At 38.5% G+C, this 25,073-nt stretch overlaps 1 protein-coding gene across 1 annotated transcript in view; it reads right to left on the reverse strand.

The window, feature by feature from the left end:
- RBFOX1 (RNA binding fox-1 homolog 1) overlaps positions 1-25,073 on the reverse strand; it is an 818,832-nt gene that overhangs the window by 481,831 nt on the left and 311,928 nt on the right. The window contains exon 4 of the mRNA XM_030459827.1: positions 9,689-9,751. Coding sequence (XP_030315687.1) covers positions 9,689-9,751 — 63 coding nt within the window. The remainder of the gene's footprint in view (positions 1-9,688; positions 9,752-25,073) is intronic.

Here is a 25,073-nt window from a genome sequence, read left to right on the forward strand (position 1 = left end):
GTTTTTTTTTTAAAAAGGCTCTAGGAATGGGAAAAGAGAAGGCACCAGTTCTTTTCTGACTTCAGTGCTGAGATTCAAACCCTGTGTCTCACACAGAGCTACCAAATCAGAGCTACCTTTCCAGCCCTCTCCTCAGCACTGGTTTTGTACCCCTGTATTTTAATTATTAATTGCACAATCAAGACACATTAGGGCAAATTGATGCAAACAAAATCTAGCTTAAGAAAAAAAAATGTTAATTTTGAGTCAGATAAGGTGTCTGATCCATACAAACAGTGAAAAAGAGATTATTTTCATATTCATATTTCAGGCTTTTACTACCAAAAGTTGTTTAAGCTTCAGTAGAAAACACCAGGAAACTGAATGCTTTAGATGTGTGGGCTCCTCAGTGATTAATGGTTCTGTTGAGGCTCTGATATTACTGCTCCAAATCAACTACTGGCTCAGTGCTTCCAATGGAACTTCTCTTGTTGTTCTGCAGGCACTCAACCCTTTAGCAAGAACAGCATTGTGATTCAAGCCATCCCTAGGTCGTGGAAATTAATATACACATTCTGTTCTACTGTACTAAATCTGCCAAAATAAAATTCTTTCAGTAACACAGATTACTCTAAATCATGTTTGCACTGAAACAAACATGAGAGAGTGGGAAAAATAATTGAGCATGGTCTTTTTCCTAAATAGGACCAGATTATTAGTGGTTATGTTAAATACAGACATTCCCATCCAAGCCATTAACGCATGCTTAAAATGCATCAAAAATTCAGCAGTTTTTAAGTTCAACCTGGGAAATCATATTTTACAGGTAATATATATAATAATCATGTTATTAATTAATAATCATCTTATTAATAATCAATTTTGTTTGATCAAATTTTGATTAATGATCATATTATTAATACTCAATGTATTAATAATCAATTAATAATCATGTTTTACAGGTAATATATAGCACAGCACTGTGAGATCATAGGCCACCAGGCATGAAAAAGACAGAAATTTGTCTGTTTTGTGCACATCACCATAGATCAGAGTATTTCAGAGTTCCCATGAAGTTTTGATTTATTCTTATACCAGATCATAGAATCATAGAATAGAATCATAGAATAGGCTGGGTTGGAAGGGACCTCAGACATCATCGAGTCCAACCCTTGATCAACTACCGCCACAGTCACTAGACTATGGCACTGAGTGCCATATCGAGTCGCTTTTTAAATGTCTCCAGGGACGAAGAGTCCACCACCTCCCCAGGCAGCCCGTTCCAATGTCTGATCACCCTTTCCGTGAAAAAATTCTTTCTAATATCCAATCTGAACTTCCCCCGGCACAACTTGAGATCCTGCCCTCTTGTCTTACTGAGAGTTGCCTGGGAAAAGAGCCCAACCCCCCCCTGGCTCCAACCTCCTTTCAGGGAGTTGTAGAGAGTGATGAGGTCTCCACTGAGCCTCCTCTTCTTCAGGCTGAACAGCCCCAGCTCCCTCAGCCTCTCCTCATAGGATCTGTGTTCGAGTCCCTTCACCAGCCTGGTTGCCTCCTTTGGACCTGTTCGAGGACCTCAATATCCTTCTTGAACTGAGGGGCCCAGAACTGGACACAGTACTCAAGGTGTGGCCTTACCCGGGCTGAGTACAGGGGCAGAATCACCTCCTTGGACCTGCTGGCCACGCTGTTCCTGAGCCAGCCCAGGATGCCATTGGCCTTCTTGGCCACCTGGGCACACTGCTGGCTCATGTTCAGCTTCCTGTCAATCCAGACTCCCAGGTCCCTTTCTGCCTGGCTGCTCTCCAACCACTCTGTCCCCAGCCTGTAGCGCTGCATGGGGTTGTTGTGGCCAAAGTGCAGGACCCGGCACTTGGCCTTGTTGAACCTCATCCCATTGGAGTCAGCCCATCTCTCCAGTCTGTCCAGGTCCCTCTGCAGAGCCCTCCTGCCAGCATCTATGTGCAAGACTTTGACCTCCCATTTTGGGTGTGGAGATGAGAAACTGGTGAAATTGGCAGTACAGAATGGTACCCACTTTGGTACCAAAAATATCCACTGCCTAAAATCAAAGAGGAGAAAGCTTTTTTTTCATATTTGGATTTCTATTGCCTGTCTCTCTGCTATGTGACAAAGGGAAAAAAATCCTAAGGCAAAGCACTCCCTGTCTCTCACACAAAAAGACACTAATAGCACAACCTCACCATGGTGCCTGGGTTCCTATAGTTTTATCATTAAAGATTTTGGTCAGTCAACTGTGGTGGTAATTATCACATAAATTAACTGAGAGAAAGGAAAAAAAACAGAATGTAAGACAAAATCTCACCTCCAGCAGCAAAGTGTAGGACTTCATTTTCCAGCAATATTTTCAAATCTAACACCAATGATGAATGAAGTTTTTTTTTTTTCTGGAATGTTGCTTGGGTTACAGAAAGAAAAGCCTATTAGTCAGTGCCATTTACCCCCTGGTCTCCAGCTTTTATCTGCTGACCTGTCACAATAAAACAATTCTGAGGATGTATTTTCAGATACAGGTGATTAGCACAGCAAGGAAAGCAGCTGAGTGAAAATTCTTTTTCAGATAAGTGTTGCTTGCCAGGAGTGTAGTCAGAAGGAAAAGCCAAGAACTTCTCTAGCTTGGCTTAAATGCATTCGTAGTGCTTCAACTTTTCTTTGGGTTGGGGTTTTTTCAGATTCTTCTTTTAGATACGAGTATTTTGCTTTAAAAGAGTTCAGAACCCACTCATTTCCACAAGGAAATGGTATCTTTTCCATGCATTCAGCTGGCAATGCAAATTTCCATATCTTGTCTTTAGAGAAGTGTTTAAATAAGGGCAGATGGCACCTGTAGATTTCACTACTCCATTCTGTACCTCCAAGACAAGCTCAAATTTTTTTATTTTTTATTTTTTTAAATAAAAAAAGATCTCCAGCAATAGAGATCTCTCCCAGATACTAAACGATGCTCACTACTGGGACATTTGCATTGCATTTGTTGTCTGGTTGAGGGTGTTTTCTTCTCATTTAAATTCAAATTAAATTCATCCAGCACACAAGGAAAAAATTCAATTTCATTACTGTTCAGGAACAGATGTTATGAGACACCACTAGGAAGGGCAGTTGCTGGCATAACAAAGGGTTGTGACTATTAGTGAATCCAGCCTATTCTTCCTTAAAACACAGGCAAATCACTGCTGAACCATTATACCATCAGAAGGGGAGGTCCAGCACAGTGAAATCAGAACATATAGAGTTCTGTGACATACATGAAAAGCAATGTACTGCTGGCTGCCCATCAGAAGCCTTTGGAAGCTAATTAAAATAAAATAAAATAAAATAAAATAAAATAAAATAAAATAAAATAAAATAAAATAAAATAAAATAAAATAAAATAAAATAAAATAAAAATTTGGAAGTTATACATTAAAACATTTGTCACTGTCCCTACCTATACCATCATTAGAGACACAGACTTTGAAATGGCATATTAAAGAATTCTACATAAGAAGAAGAAAACTGATTGCTGACATCCCATTCCTAATTCTCCTGTTCCTATTCTATGCAATTGAATTCTCAAACATCTCCCAAGTGACAACTACTGCATTTTTCTTTTAGTTTTATTTGCCCCATGCCCAGAGCAGCATGAAGATTCACTGACATCCAAGCTGGCTGAGATTGGCCATGATGGGAGATAAAGCAGTGAAAATCAGTGAATAAACTTGTGAAATTGGGTAAAAACTGGGCAAGCAAAGACAGAAGCACCACACAAAAAACCCAAACGTAAATCAGACCCCCAAAACTTGTAGCAGCACCTGAGGCTGGTGAATTAATCCAATTCAGCATCTCAGATCATATATTAAAGTTCTCTGAGGTTGCTTTCTGTCCTCCCAGCCTCTTGTCCTAACACTGAGCCCACTGGGAAGTGGCAGAAGCCACTGGGAGATATTTTTCTCTTTTACACCTAAAAATGACTTGTGAATAATGTGCACACCTTACAATGCTCGTTGCACAGCCTGCTGGGATTACCTGTCATTAACTACAGGAAATTCCACAATTAAATTAATGGAACAGCCTGAAAAAACACCTGGAATTCTGTCTCAAGCTACACTGCAGTTATGATGATTTTAGTTTACTTTCTGCATGAACAAACTCTGCAACAGAACCAAATATCCTCAGAAAAATGCTGTCAAAGGGAGTCATGAAAAGCAGAGGCAAAATCAAAACCACAGTTCCTGCTTTCCTGTTGCCAGAAAGAACTTTTTTCACTAGTTTTATATTGATGCCATGAAAGAAACCAGCCAGCCCAGATCAACACACAAAACAACTACATCTTCCTGGGGGAAAAATGATGCATGAAGATGGCTTCCTGCATACAAAGGAGAAAATGAAGGCCACAGGCATCCTCTTAACAAACACACTTAGAGAAAAAAAGCCAAAAGCAAATCAAACAAACAAAAAAACCCACAGAAAACCCCCAAAAAACTCCACAACTGGATTGTCAAAAATAGGTTTGAATATATTTTCTACATTATTAGATTTCTCTATATTCATGTAAGTATTCTGGTTATAGAAAAGAAATTACTTTAATCAGATAGCTTGACACTCAACGTAGCCTCTTTCTGGCCACAGTTGACAAGCATCTTTCAGGAATTACTTTAGTTTCCTACCCTTCCCCCCATCCCTGGTCCCTAAAATAACAGAATCAGGTATTTTCCCTTACAGGCAGCTATTTCTAGCCCCACTAGAAGACAGGATAGCAGCCCAAATCTTGGCTCCTGTTAAGCTCTGGCCAACCCAAGTGTAGATAATCTTAAAAGTCAGGGATGCAGCAATAACTGATTTATCCAAGGCTCAGAGTTCACCTCAGACAGATGTTCTGGCAAAGCACTTAAAAGAAAAACACTTAAAAGAAAAACCAAAAAACCCCAATAAACAATATCAACATCTACTCAGAGACCAGTAGTTTACCCTTAAATGTACTTCTAACAGAGAAATGGCCTCTCCTGAGTGGTTTTCTTCTCTTAAGTATTTGCATTTGTTCCATTTTCCTTCCCATTCCTGTGACTCATTCCCTTGCTATCCCACCTCACTTATTTGGCTGGTTGCTTACTAGCTACAGCTTATTTGCACTTAAAATAGTAATTATGTTTCATCTTAACTAAATAATGAGGCTAATGACAGCAGGCATCTTTCTGTTGATTCAATAATGCATCACGGCTAATATCAACATGGCAAAGTCTGCTTATTTAGCAATCATTAGTAAAGCCTTCCAGAAAATTGCCAAGTTGGCTAATAAGCTGAATTCAGCTATAATAATGATGATACCTGCTTCTTGCTCCTGAATTCATATGGTAAATGGATTTTTTTCCTGCAATTTTTCCCAAATGAATGAAAATCAACCTTCTCATGCACCCAATTAACTTAGGAATGCTGACATTAAAATAACAAATAAACAAAAACCCATAAATTATTGTGGCATTTACCATATCACAATATTATGAATATTCATCATATTATGGTTTTGATACCCACCAGTGCCAGCCCTCTCCTTCTCACAAGATATTCTGGGCAGTATAAGAAAGAATGAATCAATTCCAGTTGGAAATTAGAGATACAAGGAAGCCCATCCCCATGCAGATGGTAACAGGCACTCCTTGACCTTTGCCTGAGCAAACACTTAAATTACAGGATCATTAAAAACACCCATTCAATTAAGAGGAAGAGATGTCTGACTATATCAAATCTGAATGCTTTTTTCAGTCTTGGGCATATAAATTGAATTCATGAAACTATACTCAGGTTGCAGGAATAAATATATTTTTCTAGATAAGATACTTTTCTAGATAAGATATTTTTCTAAATATAATAATATATTTTACCTAGATAATATATTTTCTAAATATATTTTTTAAATAATATGATTTTCTAAATATAATATTTTTCTAAATAATATAATTTTCTAAAAGTAATCAAACAAGAATAAGTAGCTAAGTATCAAACCTGACTGACATTGCACCTCACACTATTGTACCCTGAGATGAGATTAACCTTAAAACCAAGGCTCTGATTTTCTGCCTGAACACAAACACATCTGATCAATCCTGCTCTGAATTAGAGCTGTAACATCTAGGGGGAGAGAAAAACAAAAACAAGGAAAAAAACCAACAAACCCCCACTCCAAAACCATACACAAAACCCCAACAGCCCTGCTGCCATCCATCAGGGGCCAGATGAAACACTGAAGATGTAAAGGACTATTTCATTACTATTCTGCATTTTGAGGCTTTCTGAAAAGAAAAACCAATTTTTTTTCCTTAAATATGAGAATGTAGCTACTCCCTAGCACCAGGTACTTCAGAAATCTCACAAAATGATGTCAGAATTACCTTTTCTTGGCCACCACACAATTGCTGATAATGGTAGATGTTGCTGTTAGCAAGTGATTTTTTGCATGGCTGTATTTCCTAAATTTACTGGTATTTGTTAAAGCCATTTAGGACTTTGCCTCCTTTTTCCCCACAGCTATCTGTTGTGCTACTAGTGGGAAGCTGGAGGAAAACCCATCAGACAAAACAAGCCCTATGGCCTCTAGGATAAGACTCAGAATCACAAAATCCAAATGTTTGGAAACTGTAACTCACGCTGAAATTTTATTTTGGGTTTCAAGGAATCCGAGTGGCAATATCCTGACTTCAATAACCTGACCTGGCTTATACAAAGGACAGAAAAACACCTTAAATTATATAGGCTCTGGAACTTTTATTACTTGTAGACTGTGCAAATCTAAAAATCAATAGCACACGAGTTGATCTTGATAAAAATATAATTTGTGAAGGATTTCAGATCAGTCTTCTCAGTGCAGACCCAATATAGTTTGGGGTTTTTTTGTTTATTTTTTTTTTTAACCTGGTAATTTAGTTGTGCAAAATATCCCTCGAGACAAGAAAAAAACCCCACAATCCAAACCCTCAGAGAAACAAAGCCACCACCCCTCTCTTGTTTCTATTGCTCACTTCTTGCCTTTTCCAGATGTGCTCCCAAAACTTGGCTCCTCTGGGATGCAGATGAAGGAAGCAGAAAATTTACAGGGAAAATGCCTTGGGCCTGGCTGGGATGGAGATCATTTTTGTCATAGCAGCTCACCCAGTGCTGGTGACTAAACCAATGTTGATAACACACCAGTGGTACTGCTATTGTCAGGCTACTGCTGAGCAGGGATTGCCCAGCATCAAGGTTTTCATTTTCCCTCTTTTTTCCTCTTTTTTCCTTCTCCAGCCAGTGGGCTGGGAGGGGACACTGCCAGGAGAGGGGGCTTGACTTGCTATACCAAACCATATGATGTTCTCAGCAGTGACATCTCATGAAGAGGAGGAGGATGAAGGCAACATTCATTGTTGTGGCCTCTGCCTTCCCCATTTCTGGGTGATGAAGCCCTACAGAAATGGGGAAACATCTCCTTTGCCTGCCATGTGTGTTTTTAGGTGTTCCTTTCCAGACCCATCTTTTATTGCTTTGGTTTGCTCAATGCACTGCAGCTTTGGGTGAGTACAGCAGATATTATTGCACAATTAATAGAAGGCTAAATGCCAACTATATCCATAGGTTACAAAACTGCATTTTAAAATCCAGTCTTTGTCCACAATTAAACTGTTAAAACTATGCTTATGGTATTTATCTATCAAAATGAAATACTGAAACACTGGGAAGCAGCCACTGCTAGAAATAATACCTAAATTCAACGAACCACACAGAACACAAACTACACTACCATTATTACATGAATTTTCTGACACTTCTGACAGGTATTTGTTTCATTCCCTAATCTTAACACGTCTGCATTGGGTTGGCATTGCTGTTTTTAAATGATTCTTCTAAACAAGGGAATGGGACAAACCAGTTTATAGTCAGTAATGTTCTACACGTGTACCCCGTGTCACGGGTGAGGAGGGCACAAAGCCCAAGCAGATGGTGAGCTCAGGAGCCAACTCATCTCCAGAGACTGTTACCTGGCAACATGCTGGACTTCAGGCTGAGCTTGGGAAAAAAAAAAAATAAAAAAAAAAAATGACCTCTTAGCCCTGGAAGTTGATTGATATTCATTGTGCTTGGTGAGGTTATGATCACAAGGGAAAATCATAAACCCGATTATGCACATTAAGATTTGGCAGCATTAAGTCGTCCCCAAATTCCAAATGAGTATTTTCTTTTCCTTTCCTGTCATTTATCCCAAATCTCTGCTTTAGCTTGTTGAAGGAAGATGAGTATCTTCTCCTTCAACTACATTTATAGACACTGAAGCACTATATTTACATTAAAATTAACACTAGCCTCTTAAAGCCATCCCAGTAATTCTCTCAGGAACCCCTTCCTCCCATGGGTTAAAGCCCCCAACTTCATGCTTGCAATTTTTACCAGAATTTTTCCAACAAAACCTTTGCATCAAATTCTGCTGCAAGCTGTAAGGTCATTCTGTGGTGGAAAACACTGCTCCTCAGAGGGGAAAAGCTAAAAGCAACAACATGCTGAGCACTACAAAACTGATTTTAAACAGTTCTCAAGATGAAAGGGCTTCTTTTAATGAATTTATTTATTTTTTAATCCTGTAAACCAGTCTCTTCAAAACAATGACATCTTTTTTTCAAAGATATTAAGAGGAAGTTTGTCCTCAATGTAAGAGAAAACTGCCTAAAATTCTACTTTAACAAGGACCATGGGTCTAATTTTTTCCATGACACCAAACGTAGTGTGCTGGAGCAGAACTCAGCTGCTGGTGTTTGGATGTTGGAACAAAACAGGGAATTTAGTCTATTCTTTTGCCAATAAATCCATCCAAGTTCTTACTCTCTACACATAGAACAAAGAAAAGTATAACTATAAATGTATATAAAGTATAAACTTACTCAGCCAGCCCAATGCACAACCAACCATGCTTATTATTCAGAATAATGTTAGGGAACCACAGTTCATTATAATCAGGATTATTAAAACTTGAGAAATACCAAATACACAACTACCAAGAACCAAACACTGAGTTTTTCCTGATACTTTGGTATTTATTATCATAAGAACAGGAATGCACATCCTAAATAAAAATACTGACTGCTTAAGATTTTCTCTAAGTATGCATTGAAACAAAAACCTTTACAAGAAAAACTTCCAAAGTAGCAAAGATTCAACAAATAGAGTGGATGCAAAAGGCTCCTCTCAGGAAGTAAAAAAAAGAAAAAAATTAAATAGTAAAATACGTTTTGACATACTCTGTAAATTTTGAAGTTTAATTCCTAATATTCTGTATTCTAACATCATTGGTGCATTTCAGAAGTAAAGCATGATGAATTAACCAGAGCTGTTCAAAGGGAAGAAGTGTCATGACTAATACATGTACTAAGTAATTTCTTTCTGATGGAATCAGGCAAAGGTAAAATAAACATGATGGTGGCATAACCCCAGCAGGTAAAGGGGAAATACAAAAGAAAACTTCAACCTACAGCCAGAAAGAGGGAAGATTATTTCCTAAGAATGTTGTTTTCTGAAGACTAAAAGGTATCAGATCTTGTACTTATGGTCTATGAGGCCTGAAATCCAGTATTAATGTGGCAAGCTGGTAAGTCCACAGCATTTCTTTAAGCATTAGGACATCACAACAGATTTCAGTCAAATGACAAGGAAAATAAAGTTTAAAAATGACAACAGAAATCAGTGCACTTACTGAGAGTAGGCTCTGGTCATGGAAACAATAGGTACCACTTGCATGGGGCTTCTGTGTAGTTTCCTAAGAAAAGAAAAAAGAGATTCTTACTGTAAATGAGAGACTTACAGGAAATCATGTTTGTGAAAAATAGAAAAAATAATAGTAAAATAGAAAATGCATTTTTGGGGCTTTGGGTCCCAACTGCATTTGTACTGTGGTACAAAGCTGAAAGCAAAACCTGCTTACTGATACACAAGTATTAACAAATATTTGATTATTGATCATTCAACAGAAAATAAAAATTTCCAAGCAGTCTGCCAAGTATTTGAAATAAATCTTATGTTTGTATCATGAATCTACATATTAATATAGACATGCAACTGCTATGCTCTAGTTTAAACTTGTCCTCCTTTTGTTTATTATACATGAACCAGCAACTGTGATTTACTTTTTGATTATTTTTCACTTGAAAACTTCAAGCAATTTTGCCCAAGATAAATTATCCTAAAATACACAAACAACAAGAGGCCATCCAAAAATGTGTTGTGCATGCACAGAGCTGGGAATCAGAATAGGGTCACAGAGATTTGCCCATGCCACATCTTCTTACTGAGGAGCAGCTGGTGACATATCATATTTTACTGAATTATTCACTGATTTCTAGGAGTCACAGTAAGCTCAGTGATGCTTTGCATAGAAGGTTGTCCCTACACTCATTTTTGCATTTCTGTGGGCAAGTGGTAGGATCCAAAGACTCTTGGAAATGGAATATTGTACCAATCTCTGATACAAAGATTCTTGGAAATGGAATATTGTACCAATCTCTGATCCAGACTCATGGAAATGGAACACTGTACCACTTTTGAGCCTCCAAAGAACACCCATGCCCAGGTCTAAGTGTTACAACATTCCATAGGTAAATTCCATGGATTTTTAACCTAACTACATTCAGTATTTTTTATAATTTATGCTACTCCCTAGATCTCATTTTAAGCAAAAATAATAAATATCAAATCAACAAACCAAAACTCAGTAGTGGCTGTTTCTAATGCAGCTGAGGAGAAACAAGAACCAGTACCAGCAAGGTGAGTCAGGTAAGCACGTCAGGTAATGTCACTATTGCACATCCTGATAAAACATCCCCAAGAGTTTGTAGATGTTTGGCAAAGAAGGTGATGTTTTAAAATTCACTTAAGAATGGAAAAATTGTGGTTTTAGGTGCAAATACTGAGCATCCCCCGATCCCTCCTCAGGACGGGCAGGCCAAGCAAGCTCAGGTCTCTGAGGACAGCCAGAGGCCACTGAAGCTTCAAGAATAGTTAAAATACTCAGGAATTCCCAGAGTACCCCAAACACTGTGTGATGAATTTACCTAATAAAATGGAGATGCAATTACTACACCAGAGTTTGAAATTCTCCCCAGAGCAGTAATAAAAATTACCTATGCACACACACAATTACTGAGCCTGACTTCACACCTACTGCTTCACACCTTTATCAAAAGCCTACATAGAAATGGATCTAATCTGATATTTTTCATTTCAATTCTCTTCTAAAAATGCAATCAAACACTGGTACCTGTTGCAGCCAGTTAAAAGTCATTCCCTGTAGATAACAGCCAAACACGACAAGGAGTGAGCTTTGCCATCATTAGACTTCTAACCATATTACTTCTATTTTGAGGCTTTTTTTGTTTGGTCTCAGTTTAATTTCCTGTCAGCCTTACAAGAGATTTCTAATGTTTGGGCTGTAGGAGATGCTCTGATTAAAAATAATCTCCCCAATTACTGCCTGGCATGAGCCTGGTGCCACATGCACTCTGCCACTGGCTTCTGCATTTCTGTCAGAAGTAATTATGTCTATAGCTTCTAACTGTAAATGAAAACCCAAGGGGCATCCTTGGGTTCCAGTTTCCTTTGCCTGGCCATATCTTTTAATTTGCCCTGTCTGTCAACAGGAGATGTTTGTAGGCACTAAAAGGAAATCCTTAGAACAGCTGCTGAAAAAGAGAAAGCAAGAAATGCTACTGAATACCAAAAAACTGTGTTTGGTATTTATTCTAGCATACTCAGTCTGGGAGATTGAAACTGAGCATTTCTAGCATCACCTTAGAATTGTTCCTTTTTGTGCAATGGAATCATTCAAATGAATATTTTCCAATTTTCCCAAAGGAAAAAAAAAAAAAGTTTCTCAGGCTCTGGCCCTTGGCCTGAACTGGTCACCCATCTCCAGGCCTGGATGGACCTCAGGGTTCCAGGCAAAATGTCTCCTGAGTCAACACCCTAGACCTGCATTCCACCTCTCTGGTCTTTCAGCCCCATTTTCCCATTTCTGAGACCCACACTGTCACCTCTGTCCTCTCTCTGTCCCCATGAGCTGCTGGACTCCTCGGGTGGCTGATGGACCTGGATCAGCATCTTACTGTCCATGGACAAATCCTGTTTCCAGTCCTGGCTCTGGACACTGGGGCTGTGTCCCCTGGGGGAGGGACTCAGTTCTTGGTCCCTTCATCCCAGAAGCAGCCCCTAGGATGCTGAAAGCTGGCAGTCAGTGCCAACCCAATCACCAGAATCAGCTTAGATTTGTGTTAAGATTCCCATGAATTCACTTTTTCTTCTGGGAAGCAGAAGATTCACTCTTCCTGGGAAGGGAAGGTGTCACCAGGAAACTTTGTGTAACAAAACCAGGATGGAAGCAGAGTATCCTGGCTCTGTTTTCTAAAGGATGAGAATCTCAGGAAGAATGAAGCACTAAGCACAGGCTGTACTCCGTGAAGGAGATACAGAAGAAACTCAAGGAGCAGAAAAAACATTGGATTTAACACCAAGAGTGAAGTTTTGTGTGGAAGGGAAAAGCACAACCAACTATTCCACAAGTACAGCAGAGAATTCAGACAGAGTAGAGACAACAGTGACTGCAAACAATAATAGTGTAAAATTCTGTGAAAAGAAATGAGGTTTCAACATTTGATCTGTGAAAACTTAGTGATTTTTTGTCTCAAAATAGCATCCAGCACCACTGGAATGCAGGGAGGGCAGAGAGCAGCAGAATTTTGAATGCAGGAATCATGGAAATCTTTGTGACAGAAGGAAAAATACTGAGATTTGGTGAAGCAGATCCAGTACTCTTGATAACATCAGGCTGCTGCACAAAGAACACAGCCACATTTTTATTTATTTTTGATTCAGAGAACACAAGGGTATAAAATGGATAAAAAAATAAACTTAGCAAATTATTCAGGATTATTTAATGCTGTTACATAAAGTGAAAAAGTAATACAAACAGAAATTGGTTTGTAAGATTGAAAATATTTTCAAAAGTAGCTAGAAAAAACAACCAAAGGGGGAAAAAACCAAACAACCCCCTCAAAAAATAACCAACTAAAAAACCAAAACACAAACCAGAAAACAGCACCCAAACCCAAGCCTCTATTCATAAACTGGTTTCATATTTTAAGTTCTTTGACAGCTCTTTAAAGGTTCCTTTACAAGAGCATCTTTCAAAACTCTCTGCTCAGTTCAGGAAAGCAGCAGCCCCAGACACCAGTTTCTCTGTAGCTCGAGTCCTCAACCTTCTCCTTAACAAATAACAGGTTTAGAACTTTTCTTTGATTTTTTTTTTTTCTCTCCTTACTCTTCTGCACTTGGAGACTGCTCTACCAAAGCTCTTCAGCAAGCAGAACAACTCCACAAACATCAATGAATTTGCTTTTATGCTTAACCACCCCAACACCCTGCCAGGCTAGAAGAGTTTTATTTACATTTATTATAAATTCAAGGGAAGAAGGCATTCAAAGAAGATGCAGAAACAAGCAAGTAGTTTGAAAAAGGCCTAACTTGCAGGTGCAGAGAAGTCCTTGCATCACTCCAATGCTCCAGTGCTGAGATTTTACCAAGCTTTGAGCACTGAATACCCCAAGAAGCAGGAACATTATACTTTCAGAGTAGGGTTTTTATATTTTACATTTTTAAACTAATGGTTCTCTCCTCTATCACAGGGCAAGAAGTGAATCGTGCCTGTGTAAGCAATACATTCTGAAAGAAATCTCAGATACAGAGAAAAGAATGGCAAATTTTTCCATATTTTTCCTTCTATTTTAAGTTAAACCTTTGATATTGCTTAAGAGTTTTAAATGCCATCTGAAATTAATGACCAGAGCAAGGAACAGTAAAGTTGCCAACAGGGAAAAAAAAAAAAAAAAAGCAGTTTATCCAATAGCTTTCTGATTTATAACATGATTTTTCTTACAGAAACAAGCCTAGGCAGAACCTATTCCCATCATCAGGAAAATGTAAGACAGGAAGAGCATGGCAGTAGCACACAGTAATTAAGAGCCCTGACAGAAAACCTGAGGTTAGAGGGAAGATGCATGAAGCATGCTTCCTGTGGGTAAAAACCCAATTTGGGTAAATATTCCACATTTTCTGATCCAAAGAAATTCTTTTCAAGAGGGAGAATAGAAGCATCCTTTGAATCACAGGCTGGAGAGGGGGGTGGGTTCACTTCCAAACTTCAGGACAACTGGCTTGAAAAGAAGCAAACCTTAACATAATATAATAAATATAATAAAATAATAAATATAATAAAATAATAAATATAATTAAATAATAAATATAATTAAATAATAAATATAATTAAATAATATAATAAATATAATAATATAAGTCCATGTTTGTGGATTTACTCTTGCTAGGTATAATGCCTACAGCTCATTTCATAAAAGGAGTCAGTGTTTATTTTACATCAAACAGGAAAACCTTGGGCTGGGACTCCTTTCAAAAGAATTCTTTGCTGTTTCCAGCTGAGGATAATTGATTAAGATTGCAAAATGCAAAGTCCCAGCATCCAGGAAACCCATGCAGATCCCACCCTGCAGTTCCAAAGCCCACCTCTGAGCAGAAGAAGGGAGAAAACACAGCTGCAGCATGGAAAAGCTGTAGATTTAACCCAAGGAAAGTACACCCAAGACATTTCTACCTCTGCTAATCAGACTGATATTCATGGGAGAAAAAAAAAAGGGGTCCAAGACAGCAAAAGTATGCAACCTATAACCCCAGCACACAGAACACACCCCTGCAGAATCATTTATAATTTGTAAATAAAAAAAAATAATAAAAAAAGAGAGATGTGGGGTTTTTGGGGTTTTTTTTACACTCTACATTTTTCTAGGTGTGCTGAATCCAGAGAGGAAAAGAAACTGATTTGTAAGCATCACATATTTCTGAATGACCAGTTCCACACAGCTTTTTTCTTCACCTGTAACCTTTCCCAGTGCACTATGAAAATCCCAGCCTGCAGGCAATGGGACCTTCTCCATCACTCACAGCATCAGGAGCCTCATGCCAGCAAGCTGACACACATGAAATGAGAGCACTTTATCAATGGAGAGAGAGGTCAGAGGCTCCTGAGGTTAGAACAGGAACCTGCTGCCTGCTGCAAATCTCTCACCAGTGCATCTGAGCCTGACACTTAATATTCAAACAGAACTGCAAGCTATGTACTCAAGGATAAAGCTGAGTAGTAATAAAGACTCCCAGTCTGACAGGCTCAGCATACAAAGCCTCAGTGCAGAGCTCATTTTGAATATTTTTTAAATCTAAATGGGGATCTAGGTTTAAAAAACAAACCAAAAAGCAAACTAATAATGCAGCCCCTTTAGTGAGGGGAATAATGGGATCAGAAAATAAAATTTTATTCTACAGTTAGGTATTGAGGAAAGTGTAGACATTTTGCTATAATATAGGTGTTAGCCTTACTAATCAGATCACAGAATCATAGAATTTTCAGGGTTGGAAGGGTCCTTAAGGATCATCCAGTTCCAACCCCCCTGCCATGGCCAGGGACACCTCCCACCAGCTCAGGTTGCTCAAAGTCCTGGCCTTAAAACCTTCCAGGGATGGGGTTTCCACCACCTCTCTGGGCAACCTGGGCCAGGGTCTCACCACCCTCATGGGGAAGAACTTCTTCCTGACATCCAATCTAAATCCACCCTTCTAGACAGAGGGATACAGCAGATAAAGTAGACATTTTCTTTTCACAGGACCAAATCCTTTCAGCCACAAACCCACTACTTGAAATCGCTGCAGAATTTGCCCAAACTTCAGATAATTTAGGGCATAAATTTAAGCACATCAGCTGTGACATACAAGAACACCAGAGAGGATCTAAAACCTTGAAAGTTTACCGTGTTTATATTTTCTTTTAAACTTTTATCTCTTGGTCTTACACATCTTTTATTTTATCCAACACTGCTTAGTTCACAGGAACATATTCATTGTTTATTTTGCAGTGCCACAGTAAAGTCATGGTCCATTTCCTCTTTACCCTTTTATGTTTATTTGACATTACAAGAGCTTGGTACCTTGGTCTTTTTTTTTTATGTAAATGCTTCAATTTGTAGGGAGCAGTTTAAAATGGAAAAAAAGAATATGTCTAATAGTTTTAAAGTTAAAAACTGTTACTAAACATTAGCTCCACTTAGGGCCTTTTGCTTATTTTGCATTTCACTTTAAGCACTGACATTTCTATTCTATTCCAAATATTCTATTACTAAATATTCCCCTTACTTTTAAAATCCCATTGCCCCCACCTTAACTACATCTCCCTGAATCACTTTGTTAGTCAGACTTCCATTCATTCCATTTCATTGCCTTTCATATTTAGATTACTCCATTTATTTCCCTACTCTCCGTATTATCTTTGGAAATGACAAAGCCTCCCTTTGTGCAATGATTCTTTATATTGCACCCTCCCAGAACTCCCAGTATTAACAATTTATGGCCTTCCCTGCACATTTGAATTTTTTTTCCTTCAAAATTGTTCTCCAAATTTACAGGTTTTAATCCTTCTCTTTACTTCCCTTACATTCTGCAAGCACCAAGGTGGCCAAAAAGTCAGATTTCATTTGCTGCATCATAAAACTGATGATTGTGCCATAGTGGGCTCTGATGTACCCAATATGTAGTTACAAGGAAAATGGAATTATTTTCAGCATGGGGAAGGAATAAGGAATCAGTTTGAACCTAAAAATCTCTGCTACAAATGGGATTACTGCAGCATAAACTGCTGCCCATTCTTATTCTCCCCTTGGCCAAACCTCCATTTCTCAGGAGTTTCAGTCAAAATCAGCATTCACTTCTCAAAATAAACACAGAAATGAGGCAATAGCTTCTCTGCTCCCACAAAAAAGAAATCCTCTACTTCACAAAATTTCTTGATTGAGCTTTAGAAAAAGATCCTCTCCATTGCCAAGCAACAGAACAATATATTCCCTCAGTCAGTGCAGCTATCAAAGTGCTGTAACTTGAGCCCAAATTGAGGATGAAGTTGTTAAATAATTCTAGGAGAGCATGATTCTCAAAACTGCCCTTGACACTGCTTCCAAGCCAGAGTAGCTGAACAATCAATCCCTATTCCCAACATTTTCATGCACTCTCCAGCAATATCCACTTTTAGAAGACTCAAAACTAATATTTACTCCTCAACAGCTGCTCTTTGCCTTCTGGACCTAAGAGCAAAAAACCCAACAGGTCTGGAACACATCCTGGCTCCAGAACCTGAGCTTCTCCCATGGGAACAGAAGGTGCAGTGATGTCCATGAAGAGGAACAGAATGGGAATGCCCAGTGATTGCTGGGTCAGGATCCCAGCTGAGCCACCAAGTGCCCTGCACTCTCTGCCAGCTCTGATAGTGACTTTATTAGCTCTAATTTACAGCTTGTCAAAAATGAGACTCTCAAGAAGAGATTCAGCACAGCTGTCACATTAATGAAAGCAACAAATCACAGCCTGGGGCACCTCATCACCTGGGGAATAACCAAATTCTGCCTGGATGCAGTGTTCTTCCTCTTTTAGAGGTGTTAGGAGAAACTCTTGGAGGAACTATGAGATAACAGCTTCTTTAAATGGAATTTTACCAACTCAACTTAAAAATGCCTCAATACCTTGTTACTGAGACCAATCACTTTGAAAGCATCAGTTACTGATTGACTCATTGCTGTTGGAAAATTAGTTGTCTAAAGGAAATGTTTATACTCATCTTTTTTTTTTTTTTTTTCATTTATCTTTTAAAACATTCTGGAATTTATTTTATAATAGCAATAAGCAGACATTTCTGTTAAAATTCTACACTCTATAAAAGATTCTACATTCTACAAAATTCTGCAAACTAGCATTAACTGAGCTTTTTTTATCAATCCCTCTTTGCTGACTGCATCTATGACAGAAGGCAAATGTACTACAGGAGCTCATGAAACTTTTCTCCTACCTCACTTTCAGCTTGCAAGGTAGTAAGCAGAGGTTAAAATGTTCATAAATGGATGCACAGCAAAAACAGCAACTGAGAATATCATGCAAAATGCGTGTAATAAATACCCAAAATACAATTTGAATGATTTCAGAAATATTAATACATCTCTGGAGTGTGTCTTTAAATATTAATAACGTTTTAAAAAGTAATTTCGGTTTTCAAAAACCAGACATTGTATTGTAATTGTGCTAGGGATTTTCAGCCTGCACTGAGATTTAATATGCTTCCTGCTGATTGAAAAACACGTGAATGCCACCACTTCTATTTTTCTGAGATGAAAAATGTGATTTGAAGCTTCACTTTTACATTTTCTGATGTGGCTTAAAGCTGAAAACAATAATGTGGTTTGGGACCCCTGGGTCAATCCACCAGAACATCAAGTAGTAACCAGACTGCAATAAGATTTATAATGGTAACCTAAACATAGAGTAATTGAAAGTTATTTTCTTTTACCTTGCATGCACAAGTATATATTGAATTAGAATGATGAGGTCTGACATCAGAGCTCATATCTGTGTGGTTTCTTCTTAGAGCCTTGTTGGTAAGACTGAGTTTTACCTTTCCAAAAAACAAACAAAAAAATTGCCTTTCTGCCATTTGAGGTAGTGGGAAAGGAACAAAGAAGTAGAACAGCAACTTAGGAAAGGCAAATAAGTGAAGGTGAGTTCAGGAGGTAACAAATTAAGGTGTCAATTATTTTAATAAAGAACAACCAGTGGAACACTTGACTTCATTTCTAAGCATCTTACTCCACCATTGATTTTTGTTGACACTACTTAAGGTTATTAACAGATTGCACTGGAGACTGAAGAAATTTAAATACTAACAAACTCTTTACAAGAAATTCACAGTAAAATGAGAAAATCCTTTTGTTTCAAGGCAGTCAGGTTAATTATTTCAACAGGGTCGACAAGAACTCACTAAATCTTTGTTTTACCCTTAACATTTCCAGGTAAACTAAAAAAAGGTAATGACCTACATACTGTATTCTAGCTTCTAAGCCTTCCCATCCCATCAGCTACGTTTCTGGCCTACTGAAAACTATGATGGAGACTGGCACATCAAATCATTTCTACTGCACAAGGAACAGGATAAAATTTCATAGAGTAATTACAGCTGTTGTAGCTTATTGCATATTTCCATGTTTTAAAAACCTCTTCGATTTCAGAAATGCAATTACTTGAGAAGCCTGGTTTTAAATTGCATTTAATGCTTCTTAGATGACTAATAAGCTGAGTCTATTCAGTTCTAAAGGTTTTGTTGTCTGACCAACCCTTTTGCTCATTTCTTAGTTTCCAGCACTTAGTGTGTACCTGCAGATTGAGCTTTTCCTAAAAAAACAACTGGAAGAGATTTGGAGATCTCAAGGACTTGGTGGCCAAGAATAAGTATTAGAACTTTGTGATCTCGTGGAACATGAATGTTGATACAGCAAAAGTCCAGATTTAGCAGTAAGATGAAGAACCTTGTGCTTTGCTGTCACTCAGAACAAAACTCAGTAACCCCTCTTCCACAATACAACTTTTTTCAGCATTTCTCAACTTTTAAAAAGCTCCCTAAACAGTGTGGTCCCCAAGAGCCTCACACAGTCTGTTTGTTACTAACTGCCTGCTGGTTTCCAGCATCAGTAGAACAAGCCATGGACCCAGCCACAGACCATCCTGCATCCTTATCATCCTTATCCACCTCCCAGATAAGGTCACAAGGAACTCTGGCAATGTGTCCTACATCACACTTCCTCTGCTTCAAAGCTTTGTCTTTGGTACACAAATCACTGCTCCCCATATCTGATTATTTCTCTACTTGATAAACAGGATTTCAATTTTTTCTATTATTACTTTTACCATTTTTTTGTTTTTTTTTTTTTTCCCTTTCAGGCATCCCTAAAAAACTTCTGCATCAGAATTACATTCATTTTCTAATCGTGCTGTGTTTTTGCTGAGATGGCAGCAAAATAAAAGTCTCAGAATAGCCAAGCCAGATGCTCTGATGGGGAAGCCTTCTCTAAAGAATGCAAACTTTAACAAAAGCTCTTTGCCAACCACAGGGAATACAATATTCCCCAGCTTTTTGTCAATTTAAGGTCTATCACACAGTGCCACTGTCACGACGGAGGGAAGACAGAACAGACAATCTAATGACTACAGAAAAGCATTAAACCATACAAGTTTTATGAAGCATTCACTTGTCATCTGTCTTCTGTAACATGCCTCTGTATTATACAAGGAATTTCTCTCCCTCCCAGCTCTTTAGAAAGCTACAAAGTTTAATGTGCTGAGTGGCACTGAACAATCAGATTTTGTCAGCTTTTGTGCTGAATGGCATCTTCCTTCTCCCACCCACCTTGACAGCACTATCCAGACTGTAAATTATTGCCTCTTTTTCAGGGAAGGTGACAGATCCCTGTCCTCTCTCAGGAACCATGGGCTGCCAGGTCAGTCACCTGGATGCCACAAAATCCTCAGCACTGTCACAAGGGGCACTCACACTTTCTGCCTGGCTCCTTCTTGTACTTCCAGGAACCCCGCAGGGGCTGGACAGATAACCACTGGTCTCCTCTGCAGAGGAGATCAAGCTGAAGGAACCAATGAATATGCATCAATTTTTGTAATGTTAGGTAATCTCATAGCCATTACCCATCTGTATATTCAGATGTGCTGTTGAGTGGATGCTCCCTGTTCCAGCAGAAACTGGATCAGCACCAAAATCAATAATGTCCAATTTTAAATGAAAACGGATGGAGTGAAAGGAAGAAGAGAAAATGCCTGTTATTTAATTTCTCCCTCTAAGCAGAACATGGCTTCCAGCAGGATTGCCTCTGATTTCACTTAGGTTTTGTCCCGAAGGACAAGTTTCTCCTTTCATATATCACTTTCCATTTGTGTTGAATTTTACACCCACTGCTCAAGGTTTACCTTCCCACTGCTTATACTGGTATTTTCCATCATGCCATCAAAAGCAATACAGAATTAGAAAACCAATCAGATATACAAGCTTGACCCTGTGATGATGTCTGTATATCTACACACCCATATACCTGCCCAGCCTAACAATTTTACAGCACTGATTTATACCTGTAGCAGAGTAAATTTCCTATTTTATCAACCTTTTCTAATTGAACAGCCCTTAACACAGCTTCCAGTGTTAGTCTGATCTGAGCTATTTTTCCTCTACAAGACAGATCATCAATACTGAAAGGCTCAAGAAAAGCTGACACTTGACAGACCCCATCTAAGTATCATGCCAAAAGAAACAAATGAAGAAAAACTTCAGCCTGTTCCAAAATTATCCCTCCTACCCACTTGCCAAGTTCCCTCCATGGGCTCTGCTCCCCTCCATACAAAGCCCTACAAGCAGCTGAGGTGGGTGAGCAGCTGAATTGCTGATGCAAAACCCCATCCAGGCCATCCAAAATCAAATTACCAAGGTACCACCTTGTAAAAATGGGCAGATTATTTCAATCCTCTTCTGTAGCAAAACTAATTACAAACAGGAAGGTTTTTGCAAGTAGTTTGAGTATTCTCATCCCAATCCTACCTCATCTTCCATGACTGCTGAAGGCTCACCACAATGTTTGGTTAATGCCAAATTTCACCATAATAAATAGTGCAATATTTCTAAAGTAATATTTTCTGCAGTGAGAAATGAAAGCCTAACCTGGCCTATATTCTAAGAATTATTTAGGATATTATTAGACTTTGCCAATGGACTAAACTAGAAGTCTTTGTAAGCACTCTGACTGTTTCCAACCTGACACAGGTTTGGGTTTTTTGTTTTGGGCTTTGTTCATCCAAATGGATTGCTTGTCTCCAGTAAGGATCCTTATAGGAGTCATAGTTAATGCTTTGAAATGTTGTAACTTGATGGTTTGCCATCCTGGGCTCCCCTGCAATCTCAGGAGAGGACAGAGGAATAGAGTCTTAAAATGGAGACAGAAACACCTTCCATCAAATTAACTGAATATGGTCAAAATATGGGTCAAGTCCAGTTGAACCCCCACTGAGAACAAGGGGAATGAAAGCACACTTTTATCACAAAAAGTTACAAAAAGTTGTTTCATAAGGAAAAAGGAGCATTGTACTATACCAAACACCTCTCTGGCACAGAATCCCCTTGAAACGACAGTCCAAAGGCACTTTCAACTTCAAACAAAAATACCAAACAATACTTGACATGGCCAAGCCACTTCACAATAACCAGCCCAAATATTAAAATACAAAAAAAGCTCCTTTCATTTGAGGAGAAAGAAGAGGAGAGGAAACAAAGGCATCATTACTCTTGATGGTGTAAAATCAGATTACATCACAGGTACCAACACAACACAGACACCACCCCTGCAGTTTGTGCTCCCTGCTATGGAAATCAGAAACTTACTCTATTTGAACCAGGCAAGTTACTAAAAACTAACCCACAGCATCTAATTTAAAATTCTTATCAGCTCTGAGAAACCAAAGATGCCTTGTAAGTAAAATTGTATTTGTAGTGAAGGACAAAGGATAAAACAAAGCAGCTCCTGGAACTAAAATTTTCAAGCTAGCAAAGCAGCTGACTGCTTTCATTCCTGCCATGGAGAGGCATCATCTGACAACCAATCTCAGGTTTTTTTCTCTCAGAAGCAACCCATTTCCCTCCTGCAGCATGAAGCTGTCAATAGCTGCTAGCCTAGGAACATTGTGAAAGTGATTTTCCTCCCAGCCCTGTAACTCAGACAATGATTCTCACTGTGTGCTTAGGCAGATGGGTGTCAATATGGAATTGCTTTTTTCCTGCTGCTCCAGCATACAATGGAACCTGGTCAGGGGAGAGCATCTCAGCTAGAGATTAAATAGTTTTGGGTTTTTTTTCCCCAGGATACAGAAACTGAAAAATACATTCCATAAGATGACAGGACTAAGGTTCATAACTAGAAAACTGTCCACATCAATCTAAGGCATTTCATGTACACAGACACTGACAAAACTGACCCAAACCTGACCAAATCAGTAATAATGCTGAACAACCCAGCTGAAGCTGTAACTCATTTCAGCACCAATAACTCTGTGTGTGGCACTGCCAAAGCCTCACATCAGGTTTTTAATGCATGCACAGATATTTCACACAAAACTTCACAGTTCACTGAGGAACTAAAGGAAAATATTCTGAGGAAAGAGAGAGCCTTTCACTAGGGGATGAACAACTCCAAGAATTCAGCCTAAACCAGCTGTAAATAGTAAATACAGCTTAGGGCAGCTGAAACTGGGCAGTGGTCATCCTATCATCCAGGTTCAACAACTTCAGCTGGTACAGATGTGGTAAAAATACTTATTATTATTATTATTATTTATTTCATACTATAACTTGTGATGTTGAGAGAAAAGACACAAGGAAATGCACATGGCAACTGAAATATTTTCCATTTCCCTTCATTCATCCATACCAAGCTAGAAATAAATTGACTATTGGGATAATGTGGGTTGCCTGAGATTGTTTCTTCAGTGCCTTCTAAGAGAGACTGATCTGCAACCTTGTTATATTTTAATTAAAATTCCTAAATTATTTAAAATTTTATACTTAAATTATTGTTTGTATCAAGGCTCCATCTATATTGATATACTGATGTCAGACCCTCTTCCAGAAACAGTATTTTTTATCACATGCTTTGATGCCCAGCTGAATAATAACTGATGTGAAAGCCTCCTGGAGTCTGATTCCAACCTGGAACTTTTCCTGGGAAGCAGATGCTCCCAAGAAACCCACTTCTAGCCCTTTATTCTGAACTCCCTCAGCTAACTGCTTCAATCTGGTTTTCTATTTCTATTATTTCGTGCCTTCTCACACAGGCAGAAAGAAACCCCCACCCTTTTTTGCTGCCAGGCAAATCACTATCACAACATTACACACACTAAAACACTGGAAGGAGAATGAGCAAGTAAAGAGATTTACTGAGAAAGAATATATTTTCATTAAGTTCCCTTTCCTTCAGAGAAAAATAATACACGGGGTTTCCATGGGGGAAAAAAAAAAACTATTGGCTTTATAATGATATAAAACCAGATAGTGTTCAATTTATTAAAGAAAATCAGTATTCTCACAGGCACACAGACTCCTCTCACCTCCAATGTATTAAGCAAACTGTGAGACAAACAGAACAAATAGATACAAAACACACTCAATTCCATTTCCTTTACCACTCAGGGCAACCTTTTACATAAGAGACTTGAGAAGCCAGGCATTCAAAGGGATTGACACTTGCCATCACGTTACCAGCATCTGATTTCTTAATTTCTTGTCTAATTAATGCAGATTTTTTTGATCGACAGATGAGCAGATGAAATGCATGAATGAAACAAATGTTTGCTGGAACATCTCTGAAAGTTCATGTTGCAAAGCAATGTGACTTCTGATCATAACATTCATACAAGTGAATTAGCTGAAGTGGGGGAACTGTTGCTTTTTTAAGATTAATTTATAATTTGTGAAGAATAAAGGGATTAACAAATAGATGGGCACTTTGAGCTAACTTTCCTCTTATGATAACATTCTCAAATTTTGGCCTCTCATGTCTGGAATGGGCAATCCCATTATAAGAGAAGGAAAGATGTGCTGCTCTTCCAAACCAGAGGCACTTTTAGTGGCTGGTTCCAAAACATGACCTTCTGTACTCCAAGAGATTGCCTATAAAAGCTCAGTCAGCCCACAGCAACATCCAAGTCCATGCAGAAAAGACTGATGGTCCCAAAATCAACAGTTCTTGCACTATTAACTCCTTAGGGGTTGGTCTGGGTTTCACAGCAACATCATTTTAAAAGAAATAAACCAGTTGCTTTTTTTTTTTTCTTTTTGCAGTGGAAATACACAAGAATCAGAGGTGACATTAAAGGTTTGCTCTGGGACTTGTGACTGACACTTTCATCCTTTATTTATTTAGTACCAATGATAGTTAAAAAATTAGGCAATTTCACTAAATACTTTTTTTACTGATCATCCTAGGACTACCTAAAGCTAAATCATATGACTCAGAGCATCATCCAGATGCTCCCTGAACTCTGACAGCCTTGGTGTCATGATGCAGTGATAACAGAACAACAGGAACAAAGTAAGAAAAAGGGTTTTTTCA

This window comes from Calypte anna, chromosome 14 (genome assembly GCF_003957555.1).
Source record: "Calypte anna isolate BGI_N300 chromosome 14, bCalAnn1_v1.p, whole genome shotgun sequence".
NCBI lineage: Eukaryota > Metazoa > Chordata > Aves > Apodiformes > Trochilidae > Calypte > Calypte anna.